This window comes from Belonocnema kinseyi, chromosome 10 (genome assembly GCF_010883055.1).
Source record: "Belonocnema kinseyi isolate 2016_QV_RU_SX_M_011 chromosome 10, B_treatae_v1, whole genome shotgun sequence".
NCBI classification, from domain to species: Eukaryota; Metazoa; Arthropoda; class Insecta; order Hymenoptera; family Cynipidae; genus Belonocnema; species Belonocnema kinseyi.
In genome coordinates, this window is record NC_046666.1 from 96,233,067 (window position 1) to 96,250,388 (window position 17,322).

At 34.9% G+C, this 17,322-nt stretch overlaps 1 protein-coding gene across 3 annotated transcripts in view; it reads right to left on the minus strand.

Moving 5' to 3' along the window:
* The window catches only part of LOC117182278 (TM2 domain-containing protein CG10795), a 36,893-nt gene that overhangs the window by 17,536 nt on the left and 2,035 nt on the right, over positions 1 to 17,322 (minus strand). For all 3 annotated transcript variants that reach the window (XM_033375398.1, XM_033375399.1, XM_033375400.1), the window contains one exon: positions 719 to 800. In XM_033375398.1, the coding sequence (XP_033231289.1) occupies positions 719 to 800 (82 nt within the window). The remainder of the gene's footprint in view (positions 1 to 718; positions 801 to 17,322) is intronic.

Below are 17,322 nucleotides of genomic sequence, written 5' to 3' on the forward strand. Positions count from 1 at the left end.
GTGGGTGTTTTTAATTTATTTTTAAAATTACTGATAAGTCAAATTTAAAGGGATTTTGAAAGAATTAATGCCAAATGTAACACAGGCGACATACAATATATTAAATTGAAGTAATTGTATCCGATTTCTTTGCCAGAATTATACTAGTATTTTTGTTAAGCTAAAGCTAATGTCTCTGGCTCTGAGCGTGCTGTACCTGGCGGTTCAGCTCAGCTTATACTTCGCGATAGTAACCCACTCACCAACCATTCCCCACACTTTGCTGAAATTCGACATCAGAGCCATTAAAAACAAGCGAAACAACTACTTTCCTAGCTCGCCATCTCGTCTATTGGAGTCTACGGTGCCTGAGTCAGACAAACTCTTGAATCACACGGATTTCTCGGGTCGACCACACTAGTTGAAATAGGCGATTCACTCTGAACTTTGCAGCTCAATAACAAATTTAATTTTGCAGATTAAAATTATATTCTTTTTAATATGTAAGAGCGATTTTGAAACTATCAATATCATCAAAAATCTGAAAATTGATTTTTTAATCCTAAGGTCCCTTTCCTCGCGGAACACCACAAATATAGGATGGAAGATATGTTGAAAATTTTTTGATAAAATAAACATTCTTCTTAACTAACATTTTTTTAAAAATTTATTAAGTTTTTCAAGGATGTCATAGCTACACTCAATTCCTCCTTGAATTAAACAAGGCCGTTTTACTCACGTCCATTTGCAAGGAATATCCTTCTTGAATGTGTTGTTTTTGGTTCCGGAACAAATAAGGCCATCTGCTACTTGACATAAAACTGAAAGTACAGAGAAAATTTTAAGTTTTATCTCAATTTTCCTTTCAAAAATGTATGTGTTTTTACTTGTAAAGTTTCTCTTTAGATGCAATGTAATATTCCATCAAAACCTAAGAAAAAATTCCCAATCATTTCATTTTTTATTTTTCGCGGTTTGCAACCATTTCCTCAATTGGAGACCGTCCTTCTAAGTTGCACAAGTTTGATTTAAAGATCATTATATATCAAAAAACAAAAAATCAGCATTTATTTACTACGCCAAAAAACCATAGACTAAATAAATAATCTGCAAAGGACTTCAAAATTAGATGTTATTAACAAATAAGCTATTAAAAAGTAGACAGTTTGAAGTTCCTGTTTACAGAATTGGTAAAATAAACAAAGTGGCTAAGTCACCAGAGTCGCATGTAGTTTAATTCGTCTGACAGAATGGGGAAAATGGGGCTGGGGAAAACTGATAAGATAAGGATATTATGTTACTTCTCTACTTAAATGCAGTCACAGTCTTCATTTATGAAGTTTCTAACATAATTGTATTCAAGGAACTTGTTCATTTTAAGTCATAATTTACGTGACTAAATAGATTTAATATAGTTTTCTAAATCTTACAAACCTATCTGAACTGACAGATGATGAGATATACGTGTGAAGATGGCCTAAAAATCAAAGGCGCGAAATTAAAATATATATACATTTAGAGAACAATAGTCTAATCAAAACATTATGAATAATCTCGTAAAATAACTTTATTCAAGGGAGTTGTTGATTTTTTTACATAGTGTGCAGAATGTTATTATAAAACTTAAAAACTTTAACACATGTGTATTTAAATAATAGAATAATAGTAGAATAAATATGGACATTTTGATTTTTCATCTCAGGTTAAAATACCAGATACGTTTTTTTGTCTTTCATCTGTGGACTCGCATATTTAGAATATAGGGGACAGTGGGGAACAGTGAGACATTTTTTGTTTGAATCGCCAAAAAGTGGCCCAAGATCGTTCCTGACAAGCTGAAATTTTTAGGGTACTGCCAAAAACTATTCTCCTTTTCAAAATTGTCCAGTAAAAAGATTTACACAGGTCCAAACAGTTGGTATTAAGCTTCAAAAAAGTTAAGTCATTTGTCTCACTCTTCCCCACCCATGGGGTAGAGTGAGACACCCCTGGGGAACATTTAGACAGCAGGGTGACAGGATGAAAACTCGATGTGAAACAGCGAAATAATTGTTTTTAATTTAATCTTATAATAATAATACACTGTAGTACGAAAGTCTAGCACACATGTTGTCACCAGAGTTCCCTCTTCTCCACTTGTCACAGACGACACTTGCTTGGTTCCCCTTTCTGCTATGACCTTCTGCTGAGTTTTAGCATTCTTAGTCGTACTTGTCTCATCCAAATTGTATATCCTTGTTCTCATCCAAATTGTATATCCTTTTTCCCTGGAGAAACCCTTGACCGCGAACAAGTACTTCTTCCAACAATTTGTAAAATATCTCCACATTGTGACGATTAAATGCAATGGCCCTGGCCAGACTACAGCCTTCAGGAGTTCTTAAGGAAAGCTGAGGATTCCTCTTCATGAACCCATACGCCCAGTCTATACCTGCTTTCTCAGTGATCTTCCATTGCTCTAGTATTTTCAATCGGTTTATGGTCGCCATCTAGAATGCAAGTTTCCTCACGTCATCCTTGGAGAGTCCATAAAACATTCTGCTGCATTTGATTGTGTAATCAGCCAAGGACTTTTCCTGATCAGATGTGAATATTTTCCGTACTAAATAATTCGGTTTCATGCGGACTTCATCATTTGTATTTTCTTTTTGTTTTTTAACATACCGTGCCAATGTTTGATGGGCAGTACCGTATTTAGAAGCTACTACCCTCAGGTGTGAATCATCCTCCAGGAGCTCCTGTACAGCTGTCCTCATTGTGGCAGATGTGAATGTACCATGAGTGGCTTTTCTTTTAGGGTTTCCCATCTAGAAAAAAAGAACAAAATAAGTTTTTGGTAGGTTCAGAAAGAAGAAAGCCATTCTTCCATTCAATGACTATAAAAATTTTCTTGATATGATCATTCACCTGCATAATAATGTAGGTACCTACCTAAAAATCACTGAGAAATGTAAAGTAACCAGAGAACAACATGGTAGCAACTGCTACAATAATAATTTCCTATTATTAACACTATGTGCAGAAGTTGAACATCTTGATAAGAAGATGAGCGTGATTCCTGGGAGTGGGGAACAATGAGACAGTGGCAAAAGATGTTTCACTGTTGCCGTCTCAGTGTTCCCCAAAGGCTCTTTTTCCAGACATATTGAATTTCCGTTTGAATGAGAAGGGCTGCATAGATGACTTGGATGCCAAAAAAAAACGTTGATAACAAGAGAATCACGGTTGAAAAAGTTCAATCTCAGAAAAGCAAGTGAATCCTACTTTAGTAAGGTTCAAAAATTTTGTAAAAGAGACGATTTTCTTACCTTGAAACTGGGAGATGTGCCCTAAACACCTTCACTGCCCGGGAACTGGCACCTCACTGATGACAAACGTGCACAACGTCAAGTAGTTCATAAAAATCATGCTTGGTGGAGCCAGCGGGCATCCACTTTTTTTAAAACCCATTTGTCTCACTATTCCCCACTCTCCCCTAAGTCAAACTATTGATAATAAGTCTAGAAGTATATTTATTCATATTGGGAATTGTCAAACTACGATATGCCAACCGATGACAACAATCAGAACTAGAAACAATGGGTACTCTGCTGTCAAAGTCCTTGTGAAAAGCCGCCAGGAAGGTTACATGCTCTTTGGTACATGGCACTGCAATAGCACACAACATTTTGGAGAAAATTTTATAAATATAAAGGTAAGTTATAAAGGTCTGAATAGTAATATTTTTCAAAAATAGAATGTATTTTCTCAGTCAGGTTCCATCCTTTTGTCGATTTTTGTCCACCTTTCAGTGTCACAAAATAAGATATCAAAAATTTGAGGTTAGTGTTTCTGCTCGGGTATTCTTCCCTCAAATTTCAGACACTTGATTATATACGCCTGTTGGGTAGCTATGATAGCGCCACCAGTTTAATATGTCTGATTAAAATGAATCGATATTTGCTGCTCTTTTTTATTAACATTCCTTTAATAACTTTGAGATACCCAATAATTGACATGTCAGGTGACGCTGCTATCAAATTAAAAGAGATACCCTACATGCGTATTTCAGGATACTGAAAGGACGTCAATTGACAAAAGAATGGAACATGGCTGAGAAAATACATTCTACTCTTGAGAAATATTACTATTCAGACATGTTACTTTTACGTTTCAAATATTTTATCGAAAAAGTTATCTGCATTCCCAAAACGCCATGCTAAAATCCTCAATTCAAACAAGAGTGTTCGCCAGGCTTCTTTTTATTAATTGGTCAGGCACTGGCGTGGATGAGAGCCTAAAGGGACCGTGGTTGGAGGTGAAAGAACTGCACACGGGGAAGTAAGTACTTATAACTTCAGAGGAACTAGGCGAGCGGGAACATATTTTTATTTATGAACATGTAATATAAAAGTCAAAAACTCTAAAACATTATTTATTGAATAAGTAAAATTTTAGAAAAAAAATATATTTTTCCGGGGAATATAAATTACAATTTTCTAAAACGTTCAAGATTTAAATAGAATCAATTTTTTTACATCTTCGTTTTAAATACATTGATTTAGTTCAATTTAATAAATAAGTTTAAACTCTATACTATTAAAAGTTTTCTTCGAGAAATTCTTTTTAGATTTCATGATTAATATTATTTAGTTTTTTTTCGAAAATATATTTTAAAAACGAGACTTTACTTTTTATTCAAATGCAAATCAAAGATATATTCCACTTTGCCAGGATTATTGTATGACTTATAATTAATCTTTTCTGTTTAGTATTCATAGAAAAAGATTGGAAAACTATTTTGAAATGTTGAATATGTAACATTGTTTTCATTTAAATAATTTGTTGCAAGAAAATGACATTCTTTTCTAAAAATTAAAAGAAAGGGATCTAGTCCCATTTCTTTTTATGCTAAAACAGGGAGTGATGGGACAACAAGCGCCAAACTGGAGATATTAGGGACTAATCATCTTAGGACAGTTTCGGCAAAGATTGGTTGCGGGGTCAAGTTAGGATCTGAAATATGGAGATTTGTGCATGGTTGCATTACACGCACACAAGGCAAATCATTGAGGTTATGTAATAGGCGAGGTTTATTACATACTTCATATAATTGTAAAAACATTTATATTTCCATAAGGAAAAAAGTTTAAAAAGAATAAAACAATAAATTACAGAATAATATGAAACTCTATAATAATGAAAAAAATAGATCCCAAACTTACCCAGCCCTGTGTACGACTACAGTCCTCTTATGAGATAACGCGAGAAAACTAGCATATTTGGTGACAATTCTTTCCCCACTCTCAAAACTATTTCCCAAATATTTCTTCTGTAAACTAATTCAATTTTTCCACTTTTATTTGTAAATTCAATTATCATACCAACTTTTGGAAAGTGGTGAAAACTAAATTCAAGATCTTTACGCGCTGTGTTATTATAGCGAAAAACAGCAAAAGATTAGGAGTTTGGATTCTTCAGTAGACAAGAACACTCCTGTCTCCATAATTAGTTAGAGAACAGTTGAAAACTTGTAGAATTAAAATGTTCATTTTACTGATTTATCTACACTTTCCACTTGGGCTTTGATAGCAGAGTTAATAGAGTTCTTGAATTCTCGGGAATTTAAGTTCTGATTATATAACCGAGAATATGACAGAATTTAAAAAGATTTATGATTTTTGACAATACTGTTATTGTTCACATTATTTATATAGTTAAATGTAACTTATCTACTTATTTATATATATTTATATATAAAGAAAAATACACAGTGTAAGTTTTACAGTTAAAATATTAAAGCTTTGTATTGCAAACTATCTTAATTTGAATTAACTACCAATTTTTCCAAAATTGAGTTTAAATTTGAGGTTATGTTGACTCTGGAACGTTCTCATAAATTCTCGAAGAATTTATCTGCCGATTATATTCTCATGATCGTTCTCAAAGTAATATAACCGACTTAGAACTCTAGCTGAGTACCTACTCTTTCTAGTTCTGATTTTTATCACCAGGTGGCAAAATGGTCGACCACCATTCCCAACAGATATAATCTCTGGCTATTTTTTTTTACAAAAGTACATGTAAACAAATTAAAACCCTCACTACATTTATGTAATTTTTTATAATCGTTCAAGTCGGTTCGTAGCCTTTGTGGTTTATATTATAAATTTATTATTTAAAAAAATACATGCCACAATTTTTTCAAATTTATGCCACTATTGGGTATTTTAGTTTAAGTAGGGAAAATACAAGATGTTTTGTGCACCGGGCCTAGTTTGACGCGGTGTTCTTCGAACCTAATTAAAGTTATATGCAGGCCGAAGCAGGTTAAACACAATAAAAATTTGTGAGATGAGATGGATAAAAGGCAATATATTTAATATAATAAACATGCGGTAAAGTACAATTTTCCAGTTATCTTTTCAGATGCGTAACTTGTTACCTCTACCGAAGACAAGTAATATCTGATTTTTGATCGCAGTTGGATGGTACACGGAGGAGAGGTTTTAGTTTAAGTTGCGAGGAAAGGGTAAGTTGAGTGGAAGGGATGGCTAGGAGAGACCTCTTACCAATGGGGGTGGATCGGGGATCTAGGTGAAGGCCCAAAGGGACCCTTGCGGAAATTCCATAATACGAAGACATAGTGATGGGCTAGCTGACCTTCAATAAAACAATTAAGCGGAGTGGCCGTAGCGACTTAAAGGATAAGTAAAGAAAAGCACAATAAACCTTAAGATTTGAAACTGGCACTCTCGTAGACAGATGCTGAAAGCTGTAAATAAAAACGAAATAGTTTTCCAGTAAAGTTAGGGCAAAGCACGTTCGTAGCATAAAATTTACAATTTAAATGAATTGCAGCTAAAAGAACATAAGTTTGAAGAGGAAGATTTGGAATGTACAAATATAGAATAAACCTAAAATTATGAAGTAAAAATAAAATCGTAGAATCCTTACATTCTGGACGTAACATATCGACCTCTTTTGAACGATCAGAGTTCAACACAAGGAACACTCTTTTATGTCTCAGTTTTTACTGTCTTTTTTTTATGTCTCACCGTTCCCAGTTTTTTACTGGATAACTCTTACAACCCCATCCTTTTCAGGGTTAGAATGTATAATAACATGGCTAGAGCCAGTCTTCCATTTGGTGCGAGTAGTGAGCTCATTTAAGTACTCCTTATGCCACCGAATCGAAAAATGTTGTCTCAGCATTTGCACGTGTAGCCATTCAGGTAATCGGTTCACGGCAATGCGAGTCAGATTTGCCTGAGAAAAGCTCGTCAAGGGCTCACCAATCAACAGATGTCCAGGTGTTAAAGGACGACAGTCGTTAGGATCGGATTACAGGGGTGAAAGAGGACGGGAATTCAAAATTGCTTCAATCTCGATTATGTAAGTTTGAAGCTGCTCAAAAGTTAGTAGAGCCTCACCTACGGTGCGTTTAAGATGGTTCTCAAATGACTTTACGCCAGCCTCCCACAATCCGCCGAAATGTGGAGAACGGGAAGGTATAAAAATCCAATTAACCCTTTGATTCACTAAAAACTCTTGAATATTTTTGTTATGCTCATCAGATAATAGTAAGTCTTAAGGCTCTGCAAGTTCACGGCTTACCCCTACAAAATTGGTAGCATTATCAGAAATTAAAGAGTTGGACGATCGAAATTAAAGGGCTGGATGTCATCTTTCTTTTACAAAAAAAGGACCGCAATAGTCAAAACCGCTGTGAACAAAAGGTCGGGTAAATTGGATTTGTTTCACGGGTAGATTTCCCATGACGTGATTTATACTGCGAGGCTTGGCGCGAAAACACGGAACGCATTGGTGGATTACACGACGAGTTGTATTTCGACCGTCAATAGGCCAATAACGTTCTTGAACTGCATATAAGGTAGCTTGAGATCCCGCGTGCTTGAGTCGTATGTGCTCATGGCGTATGATAAGAGATGTGATATGATGGTTTCGCGGGATTGAGAGATAAAAGCTTGCTCTTATTGCTGATAGTTTTTTCACGCTTAAAGCAGTCGATTGCCTGAAAAAAACTCCTTACTTGTGTTAACTGAATTATTCGATCCATGGAAGCATCGAGTTCAGAAACAGTCAGGCTACCGGTGCGGATCTTCTTAACCTTCGCGTTATGAATGAAGCGAAGGCAGAACGCGAGAACCCTTTGCAATTTTGGAAGTGAGGAATATTCAGAGGTGTCTTTAAGCTGAAATTCAAATTTAGGCCACGTATCTTGGGCCTGGACGAGCCAATCAGGACCATGAGGCCAGATGCTAGGCTTTAAAAATTCTTGGGGCATTTGTTCACGAAAAGCAAGGCCAGCCGGGTTATCAAGAGAAGACACATGCCTCCAGTCGGCAGACTGCGTAAGAGCTTGAATTTTTGCTATTCGGTTAGCGCAAAATGTCCAAAGCGGGGGGGGGGGGGGGGGGAGTATTTATCCATTGAAGGCTAACCGTCGAATCTGACCAAAAGAAAGTATCGCTTAATTCGATTTTTAGTGCTTGAATTATGACATTTTGTAATTTTGCTAGCAAAAGAACCGCGCAAATCTCCAAACGCGCTAGCGATACAGTTTTTACCGGGGCGACTCTTCATTTAGAGCAGAGCAGATTTGCGTGATACTGCCTACTTTTATCGGCGCAGCGTAAGTAGTTGCAAGCGTAGTTGAAGCGCTAGTTGCGATATGTATTCGACCCAAAAGGTGTGAATATCCGGTGGTACCCCTTCGTCCCAGGTAACGTTCGCTTTCTATAAAAGCTGAATCATGAGGTTGGCTTGAACAATAACTGGTCCCAGCAGACCCAGAGGATCGAAAAGTTTCGCTACCTGAGACAAAATAGATCGCTTCAGAATATTTTTCATGCTCAGGTGAATTGACAGTATAAAAAAAAGAGTCATCACCGGAATTCCAATGAATGGCGAGTGTTTTAATCGAGGAAGATGAATCAAGTGCCATGTGCGAATTTTCTCGACTATTCTGGAGATCAGAAATAAGGGACGGATCGTTAGAAGCCCATTTTCGCAAATTGAAACCCTCTTTATGTAATAGTTGAATTAGATCATTGCGGAGGAGGGCTTCTTCGTGCGTATTGGCACCCGTTAGTAAGTCGTCGACGGAAAAGTCTTGTTTCAAAACCGCAACTGCTAACGGATGCGCTGATCCTTCATCGTGCGCTAATTGATGTAAAGAACGAATAGAAAGGAAGGATGCGAGAGATGTACCGTATGTGACCGTGTTTAATGTAAATACCTTTATGGGTTCGTCTGGATTTGCGCGAAAAGCAATCTTTTGCTAAAGGGCGTCTTCAGGGTGTACTTTTATTTGGCGGTACATTTTTTCCATATTCGCGGTCAGAGCAGATTTTCGAGACCGAAATCGAATTAATTGCGCAAAAAGATCATCCTGAACAGTGGAACCGACATTTAAGGCATCATTTAGAGAAACACCGGACGAGGATTGGCAGAGCCATCGAACACTACTCTTACTTTAGTAGTTAAGCTATCTTCCTTTATCACGGAATGGTGGGTCAAATAAAATCCCTGAGAAGTAATTTTGTCATTAAAGGGTGACATGTGATTGAGTTGCTCGTATTTACTGAGAAATTCAGTGTAGGGAGGCAGGAGTTCAGGATTCCTTCGAAAGCGATTTTCTAAAGAGTATAATCGTCGAAAAGCTAAATTTCGAGAATCTCCTATTTGACCCTTTTTCATTGAAAGGAAGTCTAACGACATACCGACCCTCAGACTCTCGAGTTGTATTTTTAACAAAGTGCTCTTCACAGGCGATTTCCTCACTGGAAAGAACCTTCGAAGAGGATACTTCCTCCAATTCCCAGAATTTCGTAAGGTCTGAGTCCAAAGAAGGTTGGATTTGCATTATGTTACGTTGGACTATTTTACGCTTAGATAAAGATATTCCGTATAATTTTCCTGCAACTATCCAGCCCAACGGAGTCTTTTGTAGGACAGCATCTGGGTGATTCCTGGGCACTATTTGACCTACATTGAGCAGCTTATAAAAGAGCCCTTCGCCAATACTACCATCAATTCCGCCTGCCTAATCGAAATCAGGATCAGCTAAGAAAATATTGTTAGGAATTTGAAGAGATTCGCGATCAATTTTTTTAACAGATGGAAATAAATAGTTCAATTCTTTTTGGATAAAAAATTCGACATTTTCTTTATACGTGTTGTATCGCGATCGGATTGTGGCCGATACAGATTGGCGTATCGCAGTCCACGTTGAGCCTAAAGTTAAAACTGTAATGTCTACAGGCCTTTTGCGTAAATTCATAATAAAAGCAACCTTTTCTGTCAAATAATGAGATTGAGAACCGTTGTCCAATAATAGACGACATTGCTGGACGGCACCTTCGTTATTTATAATATCCACTATAGCCATGGACAACAGATTCTCTGAGGTTAATTAGTTTGCAAGGAAATTGTGAGTAAAAGCAGCTTGCGAAGAATTCGAGGCGCTTGAATTTTTCTCTGATGTATTTTCAAAATGAAGAAGAGAATTATGTTTTTTCTGGCATTTCTTGCAAGGGCCACTATTGCACTTGCTTGTACGGTGAGTAGATTTTAATCAGTTTAAGCATAGAGATGCATTTTTACAGGATTTAAATATTTTTATAGGAGACAGATACAAGAAAAGATCACACGAAAAAATACTATGTTGTTCCCCGCAATGTAAACACGAATTTGGGGAGTACTTGAGTTAACTGGTTTAGAACGCGATTGAGCATATTTTGTATCATATAATTGCGCTCTACGCTGTAAAAAGGCATTAAGTTCTTGAAAGGTAGGGAGCTCTGATTCACAAGAACTTTCTTCCCATTTTTCTAAAGTGAAGGGGTTCATTTTATTTTGTATTAGTACAATAAGAAGGCTTCCCCATTGATCGACTGATTCGTCGAGAATTTTAAGGGCTCTAACATGCTTGTGTAAACTATTTAGAAGAGCTCTAATGGAAAAGTCTTTAGACAGAAGGAATATTCAACAAATCTTGAATATGCCTTTGACGTATCAATTTACGATTATTGTAAGTTTCTTTTACGATTTCCCACGCGACGGAGTAATTTTCCGCGGACAATGGTACCGACGCAATAACTTCAGCGGCTTCGCCCTTTAAGCAATCTCGCAAGTGTCTAAATTTTAAAATAGGTGATAACTTTGCATTCTTGTCGATCATTGAGGAAAAAACATCATGGAAACCTAACCACGTATCATACGATCCACTGAAAGACGGCAGTCCTAGCGAGGGAAGTATAAAATTACCTGAAAGTTCCTTTGGAACTGGATTTTCAACCGAAATAACATTTTGAATGGGTATTATCCCGTTATTTTCTGACAGAGCGGACGACACCGAAACCGCAGAGACGCGCGTGTAATTGCCTAACAAATTTGTGGCAGAGTTATAAATTTCAAAATACTTTTTGTCGAATTCGTTTCTCGCTTAATCATCTAACCCTTCGTCCGTTAAAATTCCCTCCCCCAAATCTTCTAATTCGGATTGTACTTTCTCGAAACTTTCACGATACTCACGCAGCTCAGCTACATGTTTTGCTAACGACGGATATTGAGTCTCAGAATTGTAACTTTCGAGAAACTGTGCGAAAAGCGTTAATTTTCGTTTTATAATTCCACGTTCTTTTTTCAATATTTGTACTCTCTAGGCGATTTCAGCCATTTTAACACATTAATTGAAAAAAAGTATTTGCATATGTAAGAAAAGAACAGAAATCAAGCCGATGAGATTGGTGAGCAATTAATTTACTTACTCAGACATTGACCTGATCTTACACGGCCAGCTGCTGAGACGTTGTCTGCTAAGTTCCATATGTAGAGGCGAAGATAATCCTTCAGAAGACACAACTCCTTGATGATCTTCAACAGAGCGGATGTCGCACAGAATCCAAAGTGTGCGATATTCACTGCTGGTGTGTAATAGTTGCTTAGCACAGAAAATCCAAGATGTGAAACATAATATACTCGCTGCTGATGGCCAATAAGTGGTTGCAGCACAGAATCTCATATGTGAAAATATTTGCTACTGACGGCCAATAATTGGCTGCAGCCGAAGTCACCAAAAGTTCTCACCGAGTTCTGATATACACGACGCACATAATGCACTTGCACATAACACACTGAGTCTATCGCGGTAAGAAATAGTCAATTTTAGAGACAATTTTAGAAGCTGATACACCAAAAAAGATCCGTTGCCAAAGGACAAATGTTTTGTGCATCGAGCCTAGTTTGACGCGGTGTTCTTCGAACCTGATTAAAGTTATATGCAGGCAGAACAGATTAAACACAATAAAAATTTGTGAGATGAGATAGATAAAAGGCAATATATTTAATATAATAAACATGAAGTAAAGTACAATTTTCGAGTTATCGTTTCCGATGCGTAACTTGTTACCTCTACCGAAGACAAGTAATATCTGATTTTTGATCGCAGTTGGATGGTACACGGAGGAGAGGTTTTAGTTTAAATTGCGAGGAAAGGGTAAGCTGAGTGGAAGGGATGGCTAGGACAGACCCCTTTCCCATGGGGGTGGATCGGGAGGCTAGGCAAAGGCCCAAAGGGACTCTTGCGGAAATTCCATAATACGAAGACATAGTGATGGGCTAGCTGACCTTCAATAAAAGAATTAAGCGGAGTGGCTGTAACGACTTAAAGAATAAGTAAAGAAAAGCACAATAAACCTTAAGATTTGAAACTGGCATTCTCGTAAACAGATGCTGAAAGCTGTAAATAAAAACGAAATAGTTTGCCAGGAAAGTTAGGGTAAAGCATGTTCGTAGCATAAGATTTACAATATAAATAAATTGCAAGTAAAAGTACAGAAGTTTGAAGAGGAAGATTTGGAATGTACAAACATAGAATAAACCTAAAATTTAGAAGTTAAAATAAAATCGTAGAATCCTTACGTTCTGAACGTAACACAAGATGTCGGGACGCTGACAGCCAAACAATAATACCAATATTTCACGGGACGAAACATATTTTTTTAAATAATTTGGGAAACAAAATGGTTTTTTACCATGAGTGTATAGGACATTATTATTTATTTTTCAAACGCTATTCACTTAAGTAATAAAATCGATAATTTATATAAATTTTTATAAATCGACCTTTGTAACGATTTTATAACGTAATTGAACAACTTTTGAAAAGCAAAAAATAATATCTAAGTACACTTATCGTGAAATATCATTTCTTTTTCGAAGTTATATAAAAAAATCTCATCCAATTGGTATTATTGCTTGGCCCTCAGCGTGCAGACATCTTGCCAGCTGATGTAAGTAATTGACGATGTGACTACGAGCTGTGGTATTGAAAAAAAAATTACTCGAGAAATACACGAACTACTGGAAAAATGTTTGAGAATGATATCTTATTTTTACAAATAATAAAATTCCAATACTTCACTTCTTATACTAATTTTTCATTATACCTTGGTTTAAGAGAAGAGACCAGTCTGTTACGAGCCTAATTACACTGCATCATATTCGGCAGCTTTATAATTTAAAAAATTTAAAGATTATGCTGAAATTTTAAGAGGCGATTCAAAATATATAACGAGGCACATCATTTCGATCCAAGTTGGTTTTTATTTCGTTTATATAATGCAATTCTAATAATTAAACTTTAGCCGCCACTACTTCAAATGGATAAAAACTCAAATGGGCGAGACAGAACTGCCCTTACATATTCTAAAGCATTTTTCCAAATTTCAGCACAATAGGTAAACAAATTTATAAAACATAATATACAAATGATTTTTATAATATTAAAAAAGTCTTTATATTATATTATTAGCTATACTAAGTTCAGCGAGAGAGTGATCGACAGGAACGATCGACGTGTTGTACACACCTTTTAGGGGCCATTCATAAATTATGTAACGCGATTTCCCGACAATTTGGACCCCCCCCCCCTAATGTAATGCTTCTTCCGACATTACGTAACACTGCATCGGACCCCCCCCCCCCCATAAAGTGTTACGTAATTTAGGGATGACCCTTTACAGGGTTTACTCAACAGTTTTCTAAAGTTATAACTTCTATCAAGTACTAAGAGCAAAATTTTATTTATATTTTATAGTTTAGAGTGTTTAAAAGATGTTGAAGCTAAATTTTGTCATATATAAATTTTGAAGAAATTTGATTTCCTTTCAATTCGAAAAAATAGAAGACTGAAGCAGTGTTTCAATTTGATAAGGTTAAAAAAGAAAAATAATGAAAAAAGGGTAAATTCAAGAAATGGTTAGAAGATTTGAAGAGAATGGAATTGGGTAAGGACATGGCCTTGATATTAATCGGATATGACTGGCAGCGCCCGCGGCGACCGAAGTCTGAAATTCCTAGGGTATAGAAATTTGAAATTTACACAAGTTAGCACGTGTGCATTTTTCTAAATATAATAAATAAATAGATGATTGCCTTGAAAACGTACGAAAAGGAAACTAAATAATAGAGGAAACTTTCTTGCAAAAAGATTTAGTGAAACAATTGTCTTTTCATTTCAGCTATACCCGTTCTAGTTTCGTTGTTGGGTATGAACATAACCATAAAAATTGCCGGTAGAATGTCAACAAGCGGATTGATGATGTATATTTTAATTAGAACAGGATTTTAAGCTACAAGTCATTCTATCGATTTTTATCCTAAAACGTTGAATAAGGGAAAAAGTTTAGCAGTAATTCATGTGGTAACGGTGCAGAAGTGTGAAAGTAAAGGGAATAAGCCAAATTCAGGGCAGCGTTATCAGACAAGCATCTGTTAATTCTCCCCAAGACGACGGTAAATTACAAGTGATTATTAAATAACAAATATATTTCCTAACATTTTTCTCTGTGTTAAAAATATTTATAAATTATAAATGAAATACGGGACACTCATTGTGAAAAATTCAATTAAATATAATGACATGCAGGTTTGATTAAAATTTTCCTTTTGATAAGTATATTGCTATTTTGTGAATCTACTATTATGACAACAAAATACCAATCGTATTTTTATCCGGAATTGTGTAATTTGCACACTAGAATATTCTTATGTTTAAAACAGAGCACATTAAGAATATGTTTAACATTGATTAAGGGGGAAGGGGGTAAAGGTTTCAGCGTAATTTAAAAACAAGCCGGTGACAGAGATTGTCCGAGAACGCCTTGGGAAAAAAAAACAATTCGCGGTGTTCACTCTATCTTGGTCGGAAATTATCGGAAATTAAAAACATTAAAATTTAATCAAAATATCATCAAATACTCCCCTCAACGTTCTCTGATTATTTTTTTGCATTTAAAAATTTGTGGTGGTCATCTAAAGTGTAATCTCCTATTTTCCACGAAAATTCCACCATTTTGGGGGTGGAAAACACCCTTAATGTAAAACAAATTTTTTTAACTAAACGTTGGGGGGAGGTGTTTTATATGTAGAAAATGTGTACCAAGTTTGAATTGAATCTTTAAAGTAGTTTTGAAATGGCAGTGAACGCGGACTTTGAAAAAGTAGTTTTGAGAAAAACGCGTTTCAAGTTTTAGAAGCCCGCAGCTGTCAGTGCTGTAGTGCTAGAGGACAGGAGACTAACTAGACAATAACTTCGAGTTTTGCTCAGATCGACTTAAAATGTTGGGAGTATATTCTTGAAATATTTAACAACAAGAAAAGACAAACCAAAAAAATCGATTTTTAAAAGTGCAAACCTCCCCCCCCCCCTCCTAATTAATTTTCCATTATTTCAACAAATTTAATTTGTTTAAATAATTATTCTTTCGTAATTTCTTTTTTTCCTGAAAATTATTACTATTAGTCTAGTGAAATATTTATGAACATCGATTTATTAATTTTCACTTATTTAAACAAATTGTATTTGTTTAAATATTTTTTCTCAATTTTTCAAAATAATAATTATTGCTATTTCGTTAGTAAAATATTGACCACCATTGTGTAATGAATGTTTCATTGTTTAAAAAAATTTTAATTATTCAAATAAATTTTTTTCTAAAATTATTTTTTTTTTACAAAAATATTACTGTATTATCGTTAAGTCACATAGACATATTTTCAATTATTCACCAATCGTTAAAGTGATAAATTTTTACTTATTTTCAACAACCTTAAACTTATTTAAACAATATTTTTTTCACAGAATATACTTTATGAAATTAAAATTAAATTAAAATATATTCCATTAATATTATGGGATCATCTAACTTTCTAACCTCAAAAACTCACAACTAACATTACTTTACAAAAATAATAAATCGTATAAATATAATATTACTGACCGTACGTTTCCGTGACCGTACCAAATAGAATTTTAAACTGTAAAAAATTTGTAAAAGATTTGAAAAAGTACTCATTTTTTTAAAGATTGCTAACCAAAACCTTTGAAGCTTTAAAATGATTTTGAAAGGTTCTAAGTGAATAAAGAATATTTTCTTAAAATTCCTAGAAAAGTTTAGAAGATATTGGGGCAATTTATTTACATTTTGTATGATTTTTCCAAAATGTAAGAAATATTCGAGACAGCTAGAAATATTTTCAAGAATTGAAAAGGTTTTGAATAAATTAAAAATATTTTAAAACTTAGAAGCACTTCCGACAATTGCAAAATTTATATTCTATGCCTGCTTCTTGTCGTCGTTCCTAAAGAGAATAGACACTAAATCTTCTTCCAGCACGCCTTTTTCTTTTGCGTCTTACTATCAGCAATATTGCTCAATTTTTCTCAAAACTTTGATCAGAAGACGAAAAAACAAAGTTGGTCTCCATCTGGTATATTTGAACTATCTTTTATTATGGACAGTCTTTTTTTAAAGGTAGACAAAAAGATATATCTATAATGTGTATGTGAATATGAAGTTTCGCTTTGAGGTTAAGTACTTATTGCATTGGCAATGTTTATTCAGAAATTTGTATATAATTTTCCATACGTTACAAACTAAAATATAAAATCGATAAATGATTATATTACTTATTTTCCAGACATTTCAATCACACTAAATCAATAAATAAAACGTTTGTATTAGAACGACTTTAAGGGTACGTGATACTTCGAAAATTGTCGATTTTGCCAGTTTTAGGTTCCCCCAGCTTTTCTTCTAGAATAATAAATATTTTGTCTTAAAAATTTGGGAAATGATAGCGAACATGCTAACGGACGTCCCCACAAACTTTTTTTGTAGGTTAATTAAAAAAAGTTTTAATTTATCAAAATGTTATTAATTTGCATAGCGCTTAAGGGCATGTGACACAGCTAAATACCTATATTACCGACCTCACTTTTTCGGTTCACTGAATGTTTTTTTGAACCTAAGAACATTTTTTGTAAATAAAATA